Source organism: Oncorhynchus clarkii, chromosome 7 (assembly GCF_045791955.1).
Source record: "Oncorhynchus clarkii lewisi isolate Uvic-CL-2024 chromosome 7, UVic_Ocla_1.0, whole genome shotgun sequence".
Lineage (NCBI taxonomy): Eukaryota > Metazoa > Chordata > Actinopteri > Salmoniformes > Salmonidae > Oncorhynchus > Oncorhynchus clarkii.
Genome location: NC_092153.1, coordinates 60,529,059 through 60,549,566, shown reverse-complemented (window position 1 = coordinate 60,549,566; position 20,508 = coordinate 60,529,059). Strand labels below are relative to the sequence as shown.

Genomic DNA, 20,508 nt, shown 5'->3' with positions numbered 1-20,508 from the left:
CACCTGTACTGACCTTGCCTTCTGGATGGTAGCGGGGTGAACAGGCAGTGGCTCGGGTGGTTGATGTCCTTGATGATCTTTATGGCCTTCCTGTAACATCGGGTGGTGTAGGTGTCCTGGAGGGCAGGTAGTTTGCCCCCGGTGATGCGTTGTGCAGACCTCACTACCCTCTGGAGAGCCTTACGGTTGTGGGCGGAGCAGTTGCCATATACAGCCCGCCAGGATGCTCTCGATTGTGCATCTGTAGAAGTTTGTGAGTGCTTTTGGTGACAAACCAAATTTCTTCAGCCTCCTGAGGTTGAAGAGGCGCTGCTGCGCCTTCTTCACAATGCTGTCTGTGTGAGTGGACCAATTCAGTTTGTCTGTGATGTGTATGCCGAGGAACTTAAAACTTGCTACCCTCTCCACTACTGTTCCATCGATGTGGATAGGGGGGTGTTCCCTCTGCTGTTTCCTGAAGTCCACAATCATCTCCTTAGTTTTGTTGACGTTGAGTGTGAGGTTATTTTCCTGACACCACACTCCGAGGGCCCTCACCTCCTCCCTGTAGGCCGTCTCGTCGTTGTTGGTAATCAAGCCTACCACTGTTGTGTCTTCCGCAAACTTGATGATTGAGTTGGAGGCGTGCGTGGCCACGCAGTCGTGGGTGAACAGTGAGTACAGGAGAGGGCTCAGAACGCACCCTTGTGGGGCCCCAGTGTTGAGGATCAGCGGGGTGGAGATGTTGTTGCCTACCCTCACCACCTGGGGGCGGCCCGGCAGGAAGTCCAGTACCCAGTTGCACAGGGCGGGGTCGAGACCCAGGGTCTCGAGCTTGATGACGAGCTTGGAGGGTACTATGGTGTTAAATGCTGAGCTGTAGTCGATGAACAGCATTCTTACATAGGTATTCCTCTTGTCCAGATGGGTTAGGGCAGTGTGCAGTGTGGTTGAGATTGCATCGTCTGTGGACCTATTTGGGCGGTAAGCAAATTGGAGTGGGTCTAGGGTGTCGGGCAGGGTGGAGGTGATATGGTCCTTGACTAGTCTCTCAAAGCACTTCATGATGACGGAAGTGAGTGCTACGGGGCGGTAGTCGTTTAGCTCAGTTACCTTAGCTTTCTTGGGAACAGGAACAATGGTGGCCCTCTTGAAGCATGTGGGAACAGCAGACTGGTATAGGGATTGATTGAATATGTCCGTAAACACACCGGCCAGCTGGTCTGCGCATGCTCTGAGGGCGCGGCTGGGGATGCCGTCTGGGCCTGCAGCCTTGCGAGGGTTAACACGTTTAAATGTCTTACTCACCTCGGCTGCAGTGAAGGAGAGTCCGCATGTTTTCGTTGCAGGCCGTGTCAGTGGCACTGTATTGTCCTCAAAGCGGGCAAAAAAGTTATTTAGTCTGCCTGGGAGCAGGACATCCTGGTCCGTGACTGGGCTGGATTTCTTCTTGTAGTCCGTGATTGACTGTAGACCCTGCCACATGCCTCTTGTGTCTGAGCCGTTGAATTGAGATTCTACTTTGTCTCTGTACTGACGCTTAGCTTGTTTGATAGCCTTGCGGAGGGAATAGCTGCACTGTTTGTATTCGGTCATGTAACCAGTCACCTTGCCCTGATTAAAAGCAGTGGTTCGCGCTTTCAGTTTCATGCGAATGCTGCCATCAATCCACGGTTTCTGGTTAGGGAATGTTTTAATCGTTGCTATGGGAACGACATCTTCAACGCACGTTCTAATGAACTCGCACACCGAATCAGCGTATTCGTCAATATTGTTATCTGACGCAATACGAAACATGTCCCAGTCCACGTGATGGAAGCAGTCTTGGAGTGTGGAGTCAGCTTGGTCGGACCAGCGTTGGACAGACCTCAGCGTGGGAGCCTCTTGTTTTAGTTTCTGTCTGTAGGCAGGGATCAACAAAATGGAGTCGTGGTCAGCTTTTCCGAAAGGAGGGCGGGGCAGGGCCTTATATGCGTCGCGGAAGTTAGAGTAACAATGATCCAAGGTTTTTCCACCCCTGGTTGCGCAATCGATATGCTGATAAAATTTAGGGAGTCTTGTTTTCAGATTAGCCTTGTTAAAATCCTGCTGACGTGAGAGAGGCAAGATCTGTTTCTATAAAATAAAATAAAAACACTTTAAATGTTAGATCTTAACAAGCTCAAAATACAATATTTTTGGTTACGTGAAATATATTTCACAGCGGTTTAGATGGTACAGTGATTCTTTACACTATACTTGCTTGTTTTGTCACAAACTGAAATTAGACAAACTGCTAGAATTTCTGCACGCAGGAAATGGCAGAGCGACTTCTGCATAGTGCATATTTGAATTTAAGATTGGGTTTTGTGTCAACAGTCACTTGTGGACTCTACTAATGAGTTAAGTGAATGTATCAACTGTAATCAGGCTAGTTGTTGTACCTCAGCTATGTGAAAACATACTGTATTCATACTAATTTACCCTTAACACTTCTCCCCTTTCGTTGTTCTATTTCTCAGCTCTGGTGTGTTAGAAGACTGATATCTTCTTCTTCTTACTCTTCATCGTATTCTTTATCTTTTGCTATTCAGGACTATCAGCATTATTAATAACAAATAAATTGTAATATTGTCACTTTGGTTCACTTAATGACATGCCAAATATTGCTACTTTTTTCACCTTTATTTAACCAGGTAGGCTAGTTGAGAGAACAAGTTCTCATTTACAACTGCGACCTGGCCAAGATAAAGCATAGCAGTGTGAACAGACAGCAACACAGAGTTACACATGGAGTAAACAATAAACAAGTCAATAACACAGTACAAAAAAATAAAACAAATAAAAAAAGAGTCTATATACATTGTGTGCAAAAGGCATGAGGAGGTAGGCGAATAATTACAATTTAGCAGATTAACACTGATAAATGATCAGATGGTCATGTGCAGGTAGAGAGAGATACTGGTGTGCAAAAGAGCAGAAAAGTAAAGTACTGAATACCTCCATACCTCATACATCTCGTTCCAGGTGGGGTTGAGGTTCTCCTTGATCACATGACTCTTAAACTTGACCCCTCCGATGTTGATCTTGACGTACGGATCACTCTTGCCCTTCTTCAGGCCCCCCATCAGATTGTCCTTGGCGATTAGATTCTGGGCCTCCAGTAGGTGGATTCTCAGCACCCCCTAAAAACAAACACTAGTAACAAGACTGTACAAAAAACAGCAGTGTAGCATGAAATACCTGATTCACACAGTACTGTACATAGTATTAAATAACTTATTCGCACAGTAAATGGTACTGCTCGGCTATGAAAAGCCAACTGACATTTACTCCTGAGGTACTGACCTGTAGCACCCTCTACAACCACTGTGATTATTATTTGAACCTGCTGGTCATCTATGAACATCTTGAAGAACAATCTGGCCTTGACGGCCATGTACTCTTAGAATTTCCACCCGGCACAGCCAGAAAAGAACTGGCCAACCAAAGCATCCTTCACGCATGCTGCCAAACATACCCTCGTAAAACTGACTATCCTACCGATCCTTGACTTCAGCGATGTCATTTACAAAATAGCCTCCAACACTTTACTCAGCAATTTGGATGCAGTTTATCACAGTGCCATCCATTTTGTCACCAAAGCCCCATATACTACCCACCACTGCGACCTGAATGCTCTCGTTGGTTGGCCCTCGCTTCATATTCGTCGCCAAACCCACTGGCTCAAGGTCATCTATAAGTCTTTGCTAGGTAAAGTCCTGCCTTATCACAGCTCACTGGTCACCATAGCAGCACCCACCCCTAGCACGCGCTCCAGCAGGTATATTTCACTGGTCACCATAGCAGCACCCACCCTTAGCACGCGCTCCAGCAGGTATATCTCACTGGCCGCCTTTCCTTCCAGTTCTCTGCTGCCAATGACTGGAACAAATTGCAAAAATCACTGAAGCTGGAGACTCATATCTCCCTCACTAACTCGAAGCATCAGCTGACAGAGCAGCTTACAGATCATTGCACCTGTACATAGCCCATCTGTAAATAGCCCACCCAACTACCTCATCCCAATGTTATATATTTTTTTTGCTCCTTTGCACCCCAGTATCTCTACCTGCACATTCACCTTCTGCACATCTATCACTCCAGTGATTAATTGCTAAATTGTAATTATTTCACCACTATGGCCTATTTATTGCCTTACCTCCCTAATCTTACTTCATTTGCACACATTGTATGTAGACTTTTCTATTGTTATTGACTGTACGTTTGTTTATTCCATGTGTAACTCTGTGTTGTTTGTGTCGCACTGCTTTGCCTTATCTTGGCCAGGTCACAGTTGTAAGTGAGAACTTGTTCTTAACTGGCCTACCTGGTTAAATAAAGGTGAAATAAATTAAATTAAATAAAACACTGGCACACTGCTTCTCACCTCAGAGCCAAAGCTGGGCTCAGGGTTGGTGTGTGCTGGGAGTGTTCCAGGAAGACAGGGTTCCTCAGTGACCTCCTCAGGTACCATCTCAGTAACTGTTACCCTCTTAGCCTCCTCTGGCTCTGGTACTGGTGCTGGGATAGAGGAAGGGCTGGGGGATGGAGCACTGGGAGTGTCCACTGAAATACACCTGAGCAGACATGGTGGAAGAACAGAGAAATTGGTTAATCTTGTGTGTGTGTGTGTGTGTGTGTGTATAACAGTACACCCTCATTTGTTCTACCTCTGCTGCACTGTGTCTCTCTCCAGTCTCTGTTCAGCAGTAGAGGCGGCTCGAGCTCTGGGTTGATCTGCCCTCTCCACATCAATCTCACACTTCTTGGGACACAGCACCTGTAGAAGAACAACACATTTAATAACTCCACCATACAACCTTATTACAAAACATCATGTATTGAATCAATACACGTCTATAGTGCCTCCTACTGGTTAAGATAGTGTTTCTAAAGTACTGTAACTGCAAGAGTGTGTTTCACCTTCAGTTCAGCCCTCAGTAGAATCTGACTGTCAGGTGAGGCTCCATCCAGACTCAGCCACTGATCCAGGACCAGATCTGGTTCTGACAGCAGCTCTCTGACTGGTACCATCAGAGAACCCATCGCCTGATCCCAAGCACTGGAGAGCTAGAGAAAGATAAATAAAGAGTGATTAGAAAGGAAAATATAAAAAGGTAGATTTGTGTGGATGAATTGCATTTAACAGAGACTGTGCAAGATGTTTACAGTGAGTGACATTATGTTTTAATGATACATTATCCATGTTTAGTGACTCCATCCTGAAGCAGACTGAACTCTCACCTTCACTATGAGAATCTCCTCTCTGGGGTCACGAACCAGGAAGTAGAAAGCCTCTTCCCATTGGGGGGAGTTGGTACGATCACACACCTTCAGAGAGACAGAGAAATTGACTTTCACGGCAGATCCTGTTACGAGTCATGCATTTGAGATCTACATGTACGGTTTCTCACCTTGGTTCTGTAGGTTGTCTCTCCCAGAACAAGCTCAGCTCCAGCATTTGGCTCCTTCCCACTTTTCTTCAACTACAAACACACAGGGATCACACAATACAACAGTCAAAATCAAACACTGACTGAGCAATTCAAAAAGATCGAACATATAAACATTTATGCATAACACATATAACAGCTGCCAAAACTAGACATCAACCTGAAGCCAGAGTTCAAAAGTTCAAAATAGCTCAGTGACAGAGGTGAAGTGGTGAAAGGTCAGAGGTGACTCACAGGCAGTGAGTGGGCTCTGTCCATGTAGACGAAGAGCAGAGCAGCAGAGGGAACAGCCTTGTTCTGGTAGGACTGGATAGACTGCAGCTGCAACACCTGGAGCATGGGGAGAAAAGAGTTCAATCACATTGAAATAACATCAAAACAGGTGGTTAAAAGGTTAAAAACGAGTAATAGAATGAGAGAGAGATGGGGAGAAGGGGTACTGAGATAGGGAGAGGTGAGGACAGGGCAAAAGTAACACTGGAAAACTACAGAGAGGGGCGCGGAGGTGTGAAAAATATATAAATTGACGAGACAGAACGGAAGGGAAGTAGAACTGACCTGATCCAGTCTGTCTGGTTGTGATACTGTTGGTACCCACTCCAGTACCAGGTGAACACGACCTGACTTCACATCATTCAGAATGTACCACTGGAAAAGAGACAAGAAACCACACATCAGACGGTGTACTAAAACCAATACACACATTATACAGATGAGTGTACCGACTACCGATGTAAGCGAGTACAGACATCATTTAGTACACGAGCAGAGAGAGATGTAAGCATTACCTGGTCGGTATACTGGGAGTGTATGATGTCTCTCATACTGATGTTACACCTGTACACAGGAGGGAAAAATACAGTCAGAAATCAAACAACACTTTGACAGGGAACAACATGGCTAACAAAAAGTACAGGACCCAACCTGGATGTATACCAAATGGAATCCTATTCTCTACATAGTGCACTAATTAGTGTCAAAAGCAGTGCACTTTATATACGGCATAGGGTTCCATTTGGAACACAGAGCAGCTCCTCTCACCTGCCCAGGAAGTCATCCTTGTCCATGTCTTTATCATACAGCTCTACCTGGACCTCCTGATCTGACTGTGGGGTCATCACCGTCTGGGGAAACACATCATATTGACGGTAACACTTAGAGAGGAAACTATAAGTAAACCTATAGAGCAGGAGTCATGACAGTCGTTGACAGACAACATGTCATAAATACTTCATATGAATATTCTTAAGTGTAGAAAGTTCACATTTCTACTCCTATTCATCAGAAAGCAATAGATTGCATGAAACATAATTCCACAAAGAACAGTTTCCAGACTTTCCACAGACAAAGCCCCCAGTTAGAAAAAAGACAGACTACAGCGGATGCAGAGAGCTAACGTTGAATCAGGTGAGAAATGGCAGACATAACAAGGTTGACTCATGTCAGAATACAATGTTGCGTAGACTTATGGCCAGAGCTCGGGTAAATTCTAAAGTTGGTATACTAGATTCCTTAGGAGTTACCTGAAATAAATGTCTGTTTTGTTTAGAGAAGTAAAACAAATATATTCAGAGAAGTTTAAAACTTGTTAGGGTTTTTTTTTTCAGAATTTCTGCCTGACTGACGTGCCCAAAGTAAACTTTGGGCCTGTTACTCAGGCCCAGAAGCCAGGATATGCATATAATTGGTAGCATTGGATCATGCATAAGACTATAAAATAATCCATAAGACTATAACACAATTGCTATGGTAGGAGAAAATCCAAATAAATAAAAAAAATTGAGATCCCAGGCTCTTATAATGGAAAGCTATGGGTCCTATGCAATTCCAGCTCCCAGATTGCAATTTCTATGGCTTCCACTAGATGTCAACAGTCTTTGTTCAAGGTTTCAGGCTTGTTTCTTCCCAAACGAGGAAGAATTTGGAGTTTTGGCACTGGGAGTCACAATTGGAAATCAGTCTGTGGGTGCGTGACGAAGAGGACGATCACTTGCTAATTTGACTTTTCTATTGAACATACTTCTTTCCGTATGAAATATTATAGTTTGATTACATTTTTGGGTACCTGAGGATTAGATAGAAACGTGACTTGGTTTAACAAAGTTTAGTGGTAGCTTTTTGGATTAATTTGTCTGCAGGTAGAACGAGTGGATTACCAAAATCGACGACACCAACTAAACTGACTTTTTGGAGGACTGGCTGAGGAGGACCGGCTGAGAAAGCTGGATGCAATCACAAATGAATAATAGGCAGACGTGGTCTAAACTATTAGAGTTTTAGCAACCAGGAAATGGCAGAGAGATTTCTGCATAGTGCAACTTTAAGGAGAAAAACAGAAGAAAATGTTACACATCTACTACAATAGGTACACAAAGGAGACAAGGAGGTCAACAACTGGTGTTTGGGAAACTACATTGGTGAGACCCGCACAGAGAAGGAAGAAAAGAAGAGGACCAAGCTCCTGAAGACCGAAGCAAATCAACAGAAGGTCGAAGGGCAATGGCTCGAGTGTGAGAAATCCAAAGCCAAAAAGAAACAGATAAAGAAAATGCAGGAGAGGACCAAATACAATTGACTATGGAAAAATATCAAGGTAAATGTTAAAGCTGCATTATGGAACTTTTTGGGCGACCCAACTAAAATTACATAGAAATGTGTGTCACTATTTCTATGCTTCCTGTTCTTAAGTTTTGTTTTTGCGTCTTTTACTTTCGCTTTTGTACACCAGCTTCAAAGACCTAAAACAAGGAGGTCATATTGAGACTTAACTCTCTTCTACAAATGAGCCCTGCACGATACAAAAACAAGCACATACAACAGGCAAGTATCGAAAAAAACAAATATAGACAATGTACATTAAGATACAAAACACAGTCAATTAAAACCAACACATTCTTCATTATAAAAATCCTCTGTCAGCTGTCTGAATTGACCTAGGGCCTTCCAAGTATCCAATCCAAATGTCTTTTGGCGATTATTCCAAACAGGGTGCAAGGCAATTAGAGGCAGATTTACCTAACTTTGTAGACACCAAATGTCTATCCAAACTTAACCAACTCTGTGAACGAGTTTGGTAACTTGTCATTTGAAATCTTAACAGTAATGTTAGGTAAGTCTGAAGCTTATGGAGCAGGGCTTTGTAAAAAAAAAAGAGCGTAATGATGTGATCTACGTGACTTTAAAGAGGTCCAGGCAACCTTTTGGTAAAGAATGCAGTGATGAGAATTTAAACAGTCTCGTGTGATAAAAGGAAGAGTGCTATGACAAACGGCATCCAGGGGTTTAAGAGTAGTGGCAGCAGCACATTAATAAATATTATCACCATAATCAAGAACAGATAGAAAGAATGACTGCACAATCTGCTTCCTGCTGACGTGAGAGAGGCAAGATCTGTTTCTATAAAATAAAATCAAAACACTTTAAATGTTAGATCTTAACAAGCTCAAAATACAATATTTTTGGTTACGTGAAATATATTTCACAGCGGTTTAGATGGTACAGTGATTCTTTACACTATACTTGCTTGTTTTGTCACAAACTGAAATTAGACAAACTGCTAGAATTTTTGCACGCAGGAAATGGCAGAGCGACTTCTGCATAGTGCATATTTGAATTTATGATTGGGTTTTGTGTCAACAGTCACTTGTGGACTCTACTAATGAGTTAAGTGAATGTATCAACTGTAATCAGGCAAGTTGTTGTACCTCAGCTATGTGAAAACACATTGTATTCATACTAATTTACCCTTAACACTTCTCCCCTTTCGTTGTTCTATTTCTCAGCTCTGGTGTGTTAGAAGACTGATATCTTCTTCTTCTTACTCTTCATCGTATTCTTTATCTTTTGCTATTCAGGACTATCAGCATTATTAATAACAAATAAATTGCAATATTGTCACTTTGGCTTTATTCCATATTCTGTTAGACAGGATGGATGGTTCACTTAATGACATGACAAATATTGCTACTTTTTTATTTTATTTTTATTTCACCTTTATTTAACCAGGTAGGCTAGTTGAGAACAAGTTCTCATTTACAACTGCGACCTGGCCAAGATAAAGCATAGCAGTGTGAACAGACAGAAACACAGAGTTACACATGGAGTAAACAATAAACAAGTCAATAACACAGTACAAAAAAATAAAATAAATTTAAAAAAGAGTCTATATACATTGTGTGCAAAAGGCATGAGGAGGTAGGCGAATAATTACAATTTAGCAGATTAACACTGGAGTGATACATGATCAGATGGTCATGTGCAGGTAGAGATACTGAAGAGCAGAAAAGTAAAGTACTGAATACCTCCATACCTCATACATCTCGTTCCAGGTGGGGTTGAGGTTCTCCTTGATCACATGACTCTTAAACTTGACCCCTCCGATGTTGATCTTGACGTACGGGTCACTCTTGCCCTTCTTTAGGCCCCCCATCAGATTGTCCTTGGCGATTAGATTCTGGGCCTCCAGTAGGTGGATTCTCAGCACCCCCTAAAAACAAACACTAGTAACAAGACTGTACAAAAAACAGCAGTGTAGCATGAAATACCTGATTCACACAGCACTGTACATAGTATTAAATAACTTATTCACACAGTAAATGGTACTGCTCGGCTATGAAAAGCCAACTGACATTTACTCCTGAGGTACTGACCTGTAGCACACGCTACAACCACTGTGATTATTATTTGAACCTGCTGGTCATCTATGAACATCTTGAAGAACAATCTGGCCTTGACGGCCATGTACTCTTAGAATTTCCACCCGGCAAAGCCAGAAAAGAACTGGCCAACCAAAGCATCCTTCACTCATGCTGCCAAACATACCCTCGTAAAACTGACTATCCTACCGATCCTTGACTTCAGCGATGTCATTTACAAAATAGCCTCCAACACTTTACTCAGCAAATTGGATGCAGTCTATCAGAGTGCCATCCATTTTGTCACCAAAGTCCCATATACTACCCATGACTGCGACCTGTATGCTCTCGTTGGCTGGCCCTCGCTTCTTATTCATCGCCAAACCCACTGGCTCAAGGTCATCTTTAAGTCTTTGCTAGGTAAAGCCCCGCCTTATCTCAGCTCACTGGTCACCATAGCAGCACCAACCCGTAGCACGCGCTCCAGCAGGTATATCTCACTGGTCATCCACAAAGCCAACTCCTCCTTTGGCCGCCTTTCCTTCCAGTTCTCTGCTGCCAATGACTGGAACGAATTGCAAAAATCACTGAAGCTGGAGACTCATATCTCCCTCACTAACTCGAAGCATCAGCTGACAGAGCAGCTTACAGATCATTGCACCTGTACATAGCCCTTCTGTAAATAACCCACCCAACTACCTCATCCCAATGTTATATTTATTTTTTGCTCCTTTGCACCCCAGTATCTCTACCTGCACATTCCCCTTCTGCACATCTATCACTCAGTGTTAATTTCTAAATTGTAATTATTTCGCCACTATTGCCTATTTATTGCCTTACCTCCCTAATCTTACTTAATTTGCACACACTCTATGTAGACTTTTCTATTGTCATTGACTGTACGTTTGTTTATGCCATGTGTAACTCTGTGTTGTTTGTGTCGCACTGCTTTGCTTTATCTTGGCCTGGTTGCAGTTGTAAATGAGAACTTGTTTTTAACTGGCCTACCTGGTTAAATAAAGGTGACATAAATTAAATTAAATAAAACACTGGCACACTGCTTCTCACCTCAGAGCCAAAGCTGGGCTCAGGGTTGGTGTGTGTTGGGAGTGTTCCAGGATGACTGGGTTCCTCAGTGACCTCCTCAGGTACCATCTCAGTAACTGTTACCCTCTTAGCCTCCTCTGGCTCTGGTACTGGTGCTGGGATAGAGGAAGGGCTGGGGGATGGAGCACTGGGAGTGTCCACTGAAATACACCTGAGCAGACATGATGGAAGAACAGAGAAATTGGTTAATCTTGTGTGTGTGTGTGTGTGTGTGTGTGTGTGTGTGTGTGTGTGTGTGTGTGTGTGTGTGTGTGTGTGTGTGTGTGTGTGTGTGTGTGTGTGTGTGTGTGTGTGTGTGTGTGTGTGTGTGTCTGTATTAGTACACCCTCATTTGTTTTACCTCTGCTGCACTGTGTCTCTCTCCAGTGTCTGTTCAGCAGTAGAGTCGGCTCGAGCTCTGGGTTGATCTGCCCTCTCCACATCAATCTCACACTTCTTGGGACACAGCACCTGTAGAAGAACAACACATTTAATAACTCCACCATACAACCTTATTACAAAACATCATGTATTGAATCAATACACATCTATAGTGCCTCCTACTGAGTAAAATAGTTTTTCTAAAGTACTGTAAGTGCAAGAGTGTGTCTCACCTTCAGTTCAGCCCTCAGTAGAATCTGACTGTCAGGTGAGGCTCCATCCAGACTCAGCCACTGATCCAGGACCAGATCTGGTTCTGACAGCAGCTCTCTGACTGGTACTACCAGAGAACCAATAGGCAAGGTCCAACTGTGAGACAACTAGTATAAGAGAAAATGGAAGAAGGATAGATGACAGCGTAATGTAGCACCCTTTTATAAAAGCACACATCTTTAAGCTCTTATCTAGAAAGTAACATACACACTCACCTTCACTATGAGGATCTCCTCTCTGGGGTCATGAACCAGGAAGTAAAAAGCCTCGTCCCACTGGGGTGAGATGGTGCGATCACACACCTTAAGAGACATAGAAAGTAGGCATGAGCTGTAATTCACTGACATAATCCTGCTCCTTTCCAATAAATATCTCTATAAGTCTTATTCTGGTGACATAATCATTGAATCTTGGCTGCCGTTTGACAAACACAAATAATCTAATCAAGTAGACTAGCCTACCCGCACTGTATCTGCAAGCTGTTGGCTACAGCACACTTGCCAAAACCAGAGTGGGTACACTAGCTATATAACGGCAAAAACTTGGGTGAGAAAACCATCAGTAGAGTTGAAAATTAACCTTTTTTGGTACATTGGATTTTAACGGCAAAAGGTATTTTGTGTAATTGATGATTACTTGGGTGCTGCCAGCTGTGGGCAGGATTAAAATAAATAATCCCAACCCAATGAAAACTGTTACGGTATCCTTCATTCCGTGACATACCATTTTTTCCCTATCATCTCACAAATCTATTTTTCGGACGAGACTGACTTCATGAATAAAACGTTTTTATTTACACTTTGTAGTCAAAAAAGTTACTTGCTTTTTAGGGGTTTTACAGTGTCATATGTCAATTTTAAACGGGACATATTGCATGAGTTATCTGTCTCACCGTCGTTTTATGGGAGGTCCCCCCCACAACAAGTTCAGCTCCCACTTTTGGCTCCTTCCCACTTTTCTTCAGCTAGAAACACACACACACACACTAATGTGCACAAAAATAAACACCATATCCATATGCAAAATAGATTGAGTCTTCTAAACATAACAAACGTAACATCATTATCATAAGCCCTGCACACAAAGTCATGAGATCCCTTCCAAACTGAGAAAGAGGTAGATTAGACGCACGGGTAGGCCGTCAGCCCTCTCCACAAACACAAACAGTAGAGCCATGGATGGAAAGGCTTTGTTGTGGTAAGACTGCCTGGACTGAAACTGGAACACCTGAGGGAAATGTAAACAGGTCAGTGGGACTGTATGGCACTGTGTTTCAGGATGCATTACTCTACTGTTTTCTACTGCCTATTATACTGAACAAAAACACAACATGCAACAATTTCAAAAATTGTACTGAGTTACAGTTCATATAAGGAAATCATTCAATTGAAATAAATTCATTAGGCCCTAATCTATCGATTGCACGTGACTTGGCAGGGGTGCAGTGATGGGAGGGCATGGGAAGGCATAGGATGGATGGATTATCTTGACAAAGGAGAAATGCTCACTAACAGGGATGTAAACACATTTGTGCACAAAATTTGAGAGAAATAAGCTGGAACATTTCTGGGATCTTTTATTTCAGCTCATGAAACATGAGACCAATACTTGACATGTTGCGTTCATATTTTTGTTCAGTGTATATTGTTATGTTTTGTACTCAGGTATCATTTGCACAACAGATTCTATGATCTCAACATGATATCCTTAATAACTCCTAAATTACAGTGCATTTGGAAAGTATTCAGACCCCTTGACTTTTTCCACATTTTGTTACGTTACAGCCTTATTCTAAAATTGATTAAATTTATTTTTTCTCCCCTCAATCTACACACAAAAATGTCTAAAAACCTGTTTTCCCTTTGTCATTATGGGGTAGTGTGTGTAGATTGATGAAAACAAAAACAAATATTAAATCAATTTTACAAAAAGGCTGTAACAAAGAAAAAAACTGAACAAGGGAAAGGGTCTGAATACTTTCCGAATGCACTGTATGTGTATAAGGATATATTACTCTACTGTTTAAAACTGAAAATATTTGGGGGATGAATTTAAAACTGGAAGAATAGGACTGACCTGATCCAGTCTGTCTGGTTGTGATACTGTTGGTACCCACTCCAGTACCAGGTGAAGGCGACCTGACTTCACATCATTCAGAGTGTACCACTAGAAAAGAGAGACAACAACTCGCAGTGTAACCTACCATTGAAACAGGGTAACTAAAAAGCTTTCACATAGGATGGTAAAGTTCAACATTCAGTGCAGTGACTGGTTTGTTTAAATTCGAGTATGTAGCCATGTCAACTCCCATGCAGGCAGGTAGATCTCACCTGGTCAGTGTATTGAGAGGTGATGATATCCTTCAGACTGATCTTCAACCTGTAACAGTACATCACTATCAGAGAACAAACTACTTAGAGAGCCAGCTACTGTACAAATACATGTAATATGGAGCAAAAATACATCTATGGGAGTAGTTACATGTCCCTGCCATAGAAATCTATCTAATTCCCAGAGACTGTTTGCATCCCAAATGGCACCCTAAAGTAGTGCACTATATATAGACTAGGATGCCATTGGGTCACAGCCTGCATACCTTCCCATGAAGTCATCCTTCATGTCCATGTCCTTATCAAACAGCTCTACATGCAGCTCCTGGCCAGGCAGTGTGGTCAGAACCACCTGGGAGACAACACAACAACAGCTTCAGTAAGGGCAGTATTCTACATACTAACACTGGAAACACACAGGGAAACACTGACATTTTTAGGTCACCTAATATTTTCCTCAAAATAATAGACAAGTCCTCAGTTTAAGCCTGCTTTCCTGGTTGTTGAGCACTCATTCTATGGTTCTACTGTTTACTGAAGTGCAGAGACCTCCTTGGACTCATTATTACCCTACAGTGGCATGAGTGTCCGTTTGAAACAATGGCTTTATTTGTTTTGTTAAAAATATCTGATTTGAAATTAAGATTATATTTCACAAGATTTGATTTATTGGCTCGACCAAATAAAATCATGGCCACTATGTAATATCCTACCTCATACATCTCGTTCCAGGTGGGGTTGAGGTTCCTATTGATGACCCGGCTTTCAAAGGTCTCACCCCCAATGTTGATCTTGACATAGGGGTCACTCTTGCCCTTCACCATGCCCCCCACCATGTTGTCCTTGGGGACCAGATTTTGGCCCTCTAGAAGGTGGATTCTCAGCACCCCCTAAAACAACAAAACACTTTACTTCATCACAGACTCACATTCTTCAACATTGCTATCTCATAAACATGGCATTATTTACCTCTGTGGCAAAGCTGGGGTCTGGGGAGGTCTGTTGGGGGCGTATCTTTGAGAGACCTGCTGCTAGGTTGGCTGCTTCTGTAGAGGAAGTGGGGATGTTTTCCTCATCTAACCATAACACCTGAAAAGAAAGAAAGAAAGAAAGAAAGAAAGAGAGAAAGAAAGATAGAAAGAGAAAGAAAGAGAAATAAAAAAAAGAAAGAAAAAGAATGAGATAGATAGAATAATACAATACACAGGCCAAACTGAGCAATTTGTTTTTAGATGTGCATCAACCTGTAGGTTGGGATTGAGAGGAGGCACCAGTCCTTACCCTGAGTACAGTGTTGATGTAGATGCGGCTGGCAGGGCCAGATTTGTCTAGCTGGAACCACTGGTCCAGAGACAGGTTGGGGCCCGACAGCAGGCGGGACAGAGGGATGGACAGACTACCTAGAGTCTGTATCCGGTCATTGTCCTTCACCTGAGACAAACATGGGAGGATAGTGAGAATGTTGAGTGAAGAATACACACCTAGAAAAGAGACTGTGGTCATTGAACAGAATGCTATGTGGAAAAAAAACAGACAAATGCAGCATTCATTAAATGAACATGATGACAAATGGGTGCAGAACATGTTATCCAATGGAGTTAGAATGTCAAGGTACCTGAATGTCTATTGACTGCTTGTGTGGATCTGGGATAAAAAAGGTGAAGGCATCCTCCCATTTTGGGTTGATGGTCGTCCAACAGGTCTAAAAGTAGCGTGAAGGAAAATTGAGAGAGTGAAATAGGAGGGAGTTTGACTTCAAAGCAAAGATAGTCTACTACTGTGGTAGCACTGTTTGGTCATTTTCTCCACTATAGGAGCTGAATGGAATAAGTCAAGTAAGTCACTGCTCTGGTAGTCTTACCCTGCTCTCTCGAGTGATGTCCTGTACAGACAACTGCACCATGGGACTAGGTTCTTTATTGCCCTTCTTCATCTAAAACACAAACATAGAAACACACGTTGAAATATAAGGCAAACACAAACAACCAACATTAACAACACTACACTTGTTCCGGCCCAGCGCTAACACAACCAATTAGTGTGGCGCGATTAACCAACATTTCATTTTTTTTCCAGTTATTAAAAAAATGACTTGACTGACTTCGGTTCAATTACTTAAATTCCCTTATATAAACACAGCGTTTTATTTTATTTTTTATTTAACCTTTATTTAACCAGGTAAGCTAGTTGAGAACATTTACAACTGCGACCTGGCCAAGATAAAGCAAAGCAGTGCGACAGAAACAACAACACAGAGTTACACATGGAATAAACAAGCGTACAGTCAATAACACAATAGAAAAAAAGAAAGTCTATATACAGTGTGTGCAAATGGCGTGAGGAGGTATGGCAATAAATAGGCCATAGTAGCAAAGTAATTACAATTTAGCAGATTAACACTGGAGTGATAGAGGAGCAGATGATGATGAGCAGATGATGGTGTGTAAGTAGTGATACTGGTGTGCAAAAGAGCAGCAAAGTAAATAAAAACAATATGGGGATGAGATAGGTAGATTGGGTGGGCTATTTACAGATGGACTATGTACAGCTGCAGCGATTGGTTAGCTGCTCAGATAGCTGATGTTTAAAGTTAGTGAGGGAAATGTAAGTCTCTAGCTTCAGCAATTTTTGCAGTTCGTTCCAGTCACTGGCAGCAGAGAACTGGAAGGAAAGGCGGCCAAAGGCGGTGTTGGCTTTGGGATGACCAGTGAGATATACCTGCTGGAGCGTGTGCTATGGGTGAGTGTTGTTATCGTGACCAGTGAGCTGAGATAAGGCGGAGCTTTACCTAGCAAAGACTTATAGATGACCTGGAGCCAGTGGGTCTGGCGAAGAATATGTAGCGAGGGCCAGCCGACTAGAGCATACAGGTCGCAGTGGTGGGTGGTATAAGGCACTTTGGTAACAAAACGGATGGCACTGTGATTGACTACATCCAATTTGCTGAGTAGAGTATTGGAAGCTATTTTGTAGATGACATCGTCGAAGTCGAGGATCGGTAGGATAGTCAGTTTTACTAGGGTAACTTTGGCAGCGTGAGTGAAGGAGGCTTTGTTGTGAAATAGAAAGCCGATTCTAGATTTGATTTTGGATTCGAGATGTTTGATATGAGTCTGGAAGGAGAGTTTACCGTCTAGCCAGACACCTAGGTATTTGTAGTTGTCCACGTATTCTAGGTCAGAACCGTCCAGAGTAGTGATGCTAGTATATTTGGTAATATACAAAACTGAAATATTGTGTTATTTCATAGTAAAAACCCTTTCTCTATTGATGTCAACCCAATGTAGACCTGACAGAGACAATGGAATATTTTCTGTGTTTTGGCATTTAATTTTCACTATCTTTAAGCCTTGAAATGTGCATTAAAAAACATCTCTAAAATCATTGCTATTCCATTATTTAATAATACTGTGATTATCTTTTCATAATCAAACCGAAATCGAACTGACCTCAAAAAGTACTAATTGCTCAGCACTACATCCAATTCAACTAATCAAATGATTGATGATTAGAATTGATTAGTTAAGACAGTAAAGATGGGTCCGAAGAACATGGCTCAGAACAGTCACTGCGGACTGGAATAAACTTTTTCCTTTAATGAGTCAGACGAGAAGGATACCCTGCTTTCACTGGAACAGGCCCAAATCCACGCCTTTTGCGTGAAGAAAAGACGCTGGAAAAAGGGGATGCAGATTGGGGATCCTTCTGAGTACCCGGAGGCGAGAAAGTAAACTCCCAATGCCTTCCATTTGCCTTGCTAACGTGCAATCATTAGATTTTTTAAAAAGATGATCCTACCAATGGGACATTAAAAACTGTAACATCTTATGTTTCACCGAGACGTGGCTGAACGAAGAAACTGACAATATAGAGCTGGCGGAATTTTCCATGCACCGGCAGAACAGAGGCGCTGCCTCTGTTAAGACGAGGGATAGGGGTGTGTGTCTTTTTGTCAATAACAGCTGGTGCGCGATGTCTAATATTAAAGAAGTCTCGAGGTATCGCTCGCCTGAGGTAGAGTACCTTATGATAAGCTGTCAACCACACTATCTACCAAGAGAGTTCTCATCTGCATTTTTTGTAGCTGTCTATTTACCACCACAAAGCGAAGCTGGCACTAAGACCGCTCTCAACCAACTCTATAAGGCCATAAGCGAAGAAGAAAATGCTCACCCAGAAGCGGCGCTCCAAGTGGCCGGGAACTTTAATGCAGGCAAACTGAAATCAGTTTTAACCAAAACAATTTACCAGCATGTCACATGTGCAACCAGAAAAAAAATCCTAGACCACCTTTACTCCACACACAGCTCTCCCCCGCCCTCCATTTGGCAAATCTGACCACAATTCTATCCTCCTGATTCCAGCTTACAAGCAAAAACTAAAGCCGGAAGTAACAGTGACTCGCTCAATAGAGAAGTGGTCAGATGATGCGGATGCTACATTACATTACTATTTTGCTAGCACAGAGTAGAATGTGTTCTGGGATTCATCCAATGGCAATGGGGAGTATACCACCTCAGTCATCGGCTTCATCAATAAGTGCATCGATGACGTCGTCCCCATAGTGACTGTACGTAGACATCCCAACCAGAAGCCATGGATTACAGGCAACATCAGCTTCGCGCTAAAGGCTAGAGCTGCCGCTTTCAAGGAGCGGGAGACTAATCCAGACGCTTATGAGAAATTCTGCTATGCCCTCAGACGAACCATCAAACAAGCAAAGCGTCAATACAGGATTAAGATTGTAACATACTACACCGGCACTGACGCTCGTCGGATGTGGCATGGCTTGAAAACTATTACGGACTATAAAGGGAAACCCAGACGTGAGTTGCCCAGTGACGCGAGCATACAAGACGAGCTAAATGCCTTTTATGCTCGCTTCGAGGCAAATAACACTGAAGCATGCACAAGAGCAACGGCTGTTCTGGATAACTGTGTGATAACGCTCTCGGTAGCCAATGTGAACAAAACCTTTAAACAGGTCAACATTCACAAAGCCGCTGGGCCAGATGGATTACCAGGACGTGTACTCAAAGCATGCACGGACCAACTGTCAAGTGTCTTCACTGACATTTTCAACCTCTCCCTGACCGAGTCTTTTTTTAAAATTTATTACAAAAAAACACAAGGAAGGTGTAACAAAGAATTAGAACATGAAGGACAAACAATACTGCATCAAGACACTATCATACATGTATCAGTCTTTCCGCAACAGAGCCATCCTTATGTGTGCGTGTGCGTGTGCATGATAGTGATATAAAATATATGTCATAGTTTCCTTTTTCATGATCACAATTTTGTGAAACCAGAACCCTCCAAGATCCCCCCAATAGCTGTCCCTCAACCATTCGAGACCCCTCCCACAGTTCCCTCCCAGAATGATTTTTTTTTTAAACAATGAATTCCATTCCCCACCCCCAAGAACCCCCCAATGCACCAACAACCAAGAGAATGAACTAAAGATTTTAAAAAAGGAAAAGACAGAAGAACAAACAACAATGCAAAAAAATAACAAAATAAATAATACATTTAAAACAAAGGACATCAAGAACAACTGAAATCATAACAGCAATGCCTACTTTATATATTTGTGTGCATGTCTGGCACTACTACATGTATGTGTGTGTTCTTGTATATTTTTATTTGAATGAGAGTGTGTGTATATGCATGTGTACAAACACCTGCACGGCATCAGCCTCAGGCAAACCCGGCATTAGTTGTAAAAACACCATGACTTAGTGTCATTCAAATGTACTTCCATTATGTTTTATTTTGACTTCTTTCCCCTTTATCTTTTGACCATCATTCTCTCTCACACACAGCAACTCCACTCCCACTTGTCTCCAATTCCACATCCCAACCCTCAGCTTCCCTCAGCCCATCCCATCTATCTCTGCTGGCCACCCACTTCGTGTTTCTACGCAACACATATCTTTCAACTATGCTATGATGTTTAATGTACAATTTCAATCTATCTAATCAAATCTACAGATTGCATGTTGAAGTTAAATACTTTTACTTAAAGTATTAGTATATTAGTAATTGACTGACCCGGTCTCTCCAGATCTCCTAACAGTACTATTTCTAGGGTCAATTTTAGATCAATGCTATGCATTTTCAGCCATTTCTGAATCTGAGACCAGAAACAGGCTACCTGAGGGCAATACCAAAATAAATAGTCTATTGATTCTGTATCCTCACATCAAAATCTGCAGTGCTTCGATGATTTTATGCCCCAAATATTCAAAATTTTGTTGGTGGCAAGAATTCTATATAATAATTTTAGTTGAAAAGCACGAAGTCTTGAATCTTGCGTTGTTTTATACAGTGGGGCAAAAAAATATTTAG

At 42.3% G+C, this 20,508-nt stretch overlaps 1 protein-coding gene across 1 annotated transcript in view; it reads right to left on the bottom strand.

The window, feature by feature from the left end:
* Positions 1 to 20,508, bottom strand: part of LOC139412641 (uncharacterized) — a 91,784-nt gene that overhangs the window by 54,610 nt on the left and 16,666 nt on the right. Inside the window, exons 14-38 of the mRNA XM_071159322.1 lie at positions 16,019 to 16,090; positions 15,773 to 15,859; positions 15,439 to 15,588; positions 15,127 to 15,246; positions 14,871 to 15,047; positions 14,424 to 14,509; positions 14,158 to 14,206; positions 13,904 to 13,993; positions 12,959 to 13,054; positions 12,720 to 12,791; positions 12,043 to 12,129; positions 11,788 to 11,934; positions 11,535 to 11,644; positions 11,156 to 11,345; positions 9,763 to 9,939; positions 6,495 to 6,577; positions 6,242 to 6,290; positions 6,012 to 6,101; positions 5,688 to 5,783; positions 5,415 to 5,486; positions 5,245 to 5,331; positions 4,924 to 5,070; positions 4,671 to 4,780; positions 4,388 to 4,577; positions 2,967 to 3,143 (exon numbers count right to left, since the gene is read on the bottom strand). Coding sequence (XP_071015423.1) covers positions 2,967 to 3,143; positions 4,388 to 4,577; positions 4,671 to 4,780; positions 4,924 to 5,070; positions 5,245 to 5,331; positions 5,415 to 5,486; positions 5,688 to 5,783; positions 6,012 to 6,101; positions 6,242 to 6,290; positions 6,495 to 6,577; positions 9,763 to 9,939; positions 11,156 to 11,345; positions 11,535 to 11,644; positions 11,788 to 11,934; positions 12,043 to 12,129; positions 12,720 to 12,791; positions 12,959 to 13,054; positions 13,904 to 13,993; positions 14,158 to 14,206; positions 14,424 to 14,509; positions 14,871 to 15,047; positions 15,127 to 15,246; positions 15,439 to 15,588; positions 15,773 to 15,859; positions 16,019 to 16,090 — 2,811 coding nt within the window. The remainder of the gene's footprint in view (positions 1 to 2,966; positions 3,144 to 4,387; positions 4,578 to 4,670; positions 4,781 to 4,923; positions 5,071 to 5,244; positions 5,332 to 5,414; positions 5,487 to 5,687; positions 5,784 to 6,011; positions 6,102 to 6,241; positions 6,291 to 6,494; positions 6,578 to 9,762; positions 9,940 to 11,155; positions 11,346 to 11,534; positions 11,645 to 11,787; positions 11,935 to 12,042; positions 12,130 to 12,719; positions 12,792 to 12,958; positions 13,055 to 13,903; positions 13,994 to 14,157; positions 14,207 to 14,423; positions 14,510 to 14,870; positions 15,048 to 15,126; positions 15,247 to 15,438; positions 15,589 to 15,772; positions 15,860 to 16,018; positions 16,091 to 20,508) is intronic.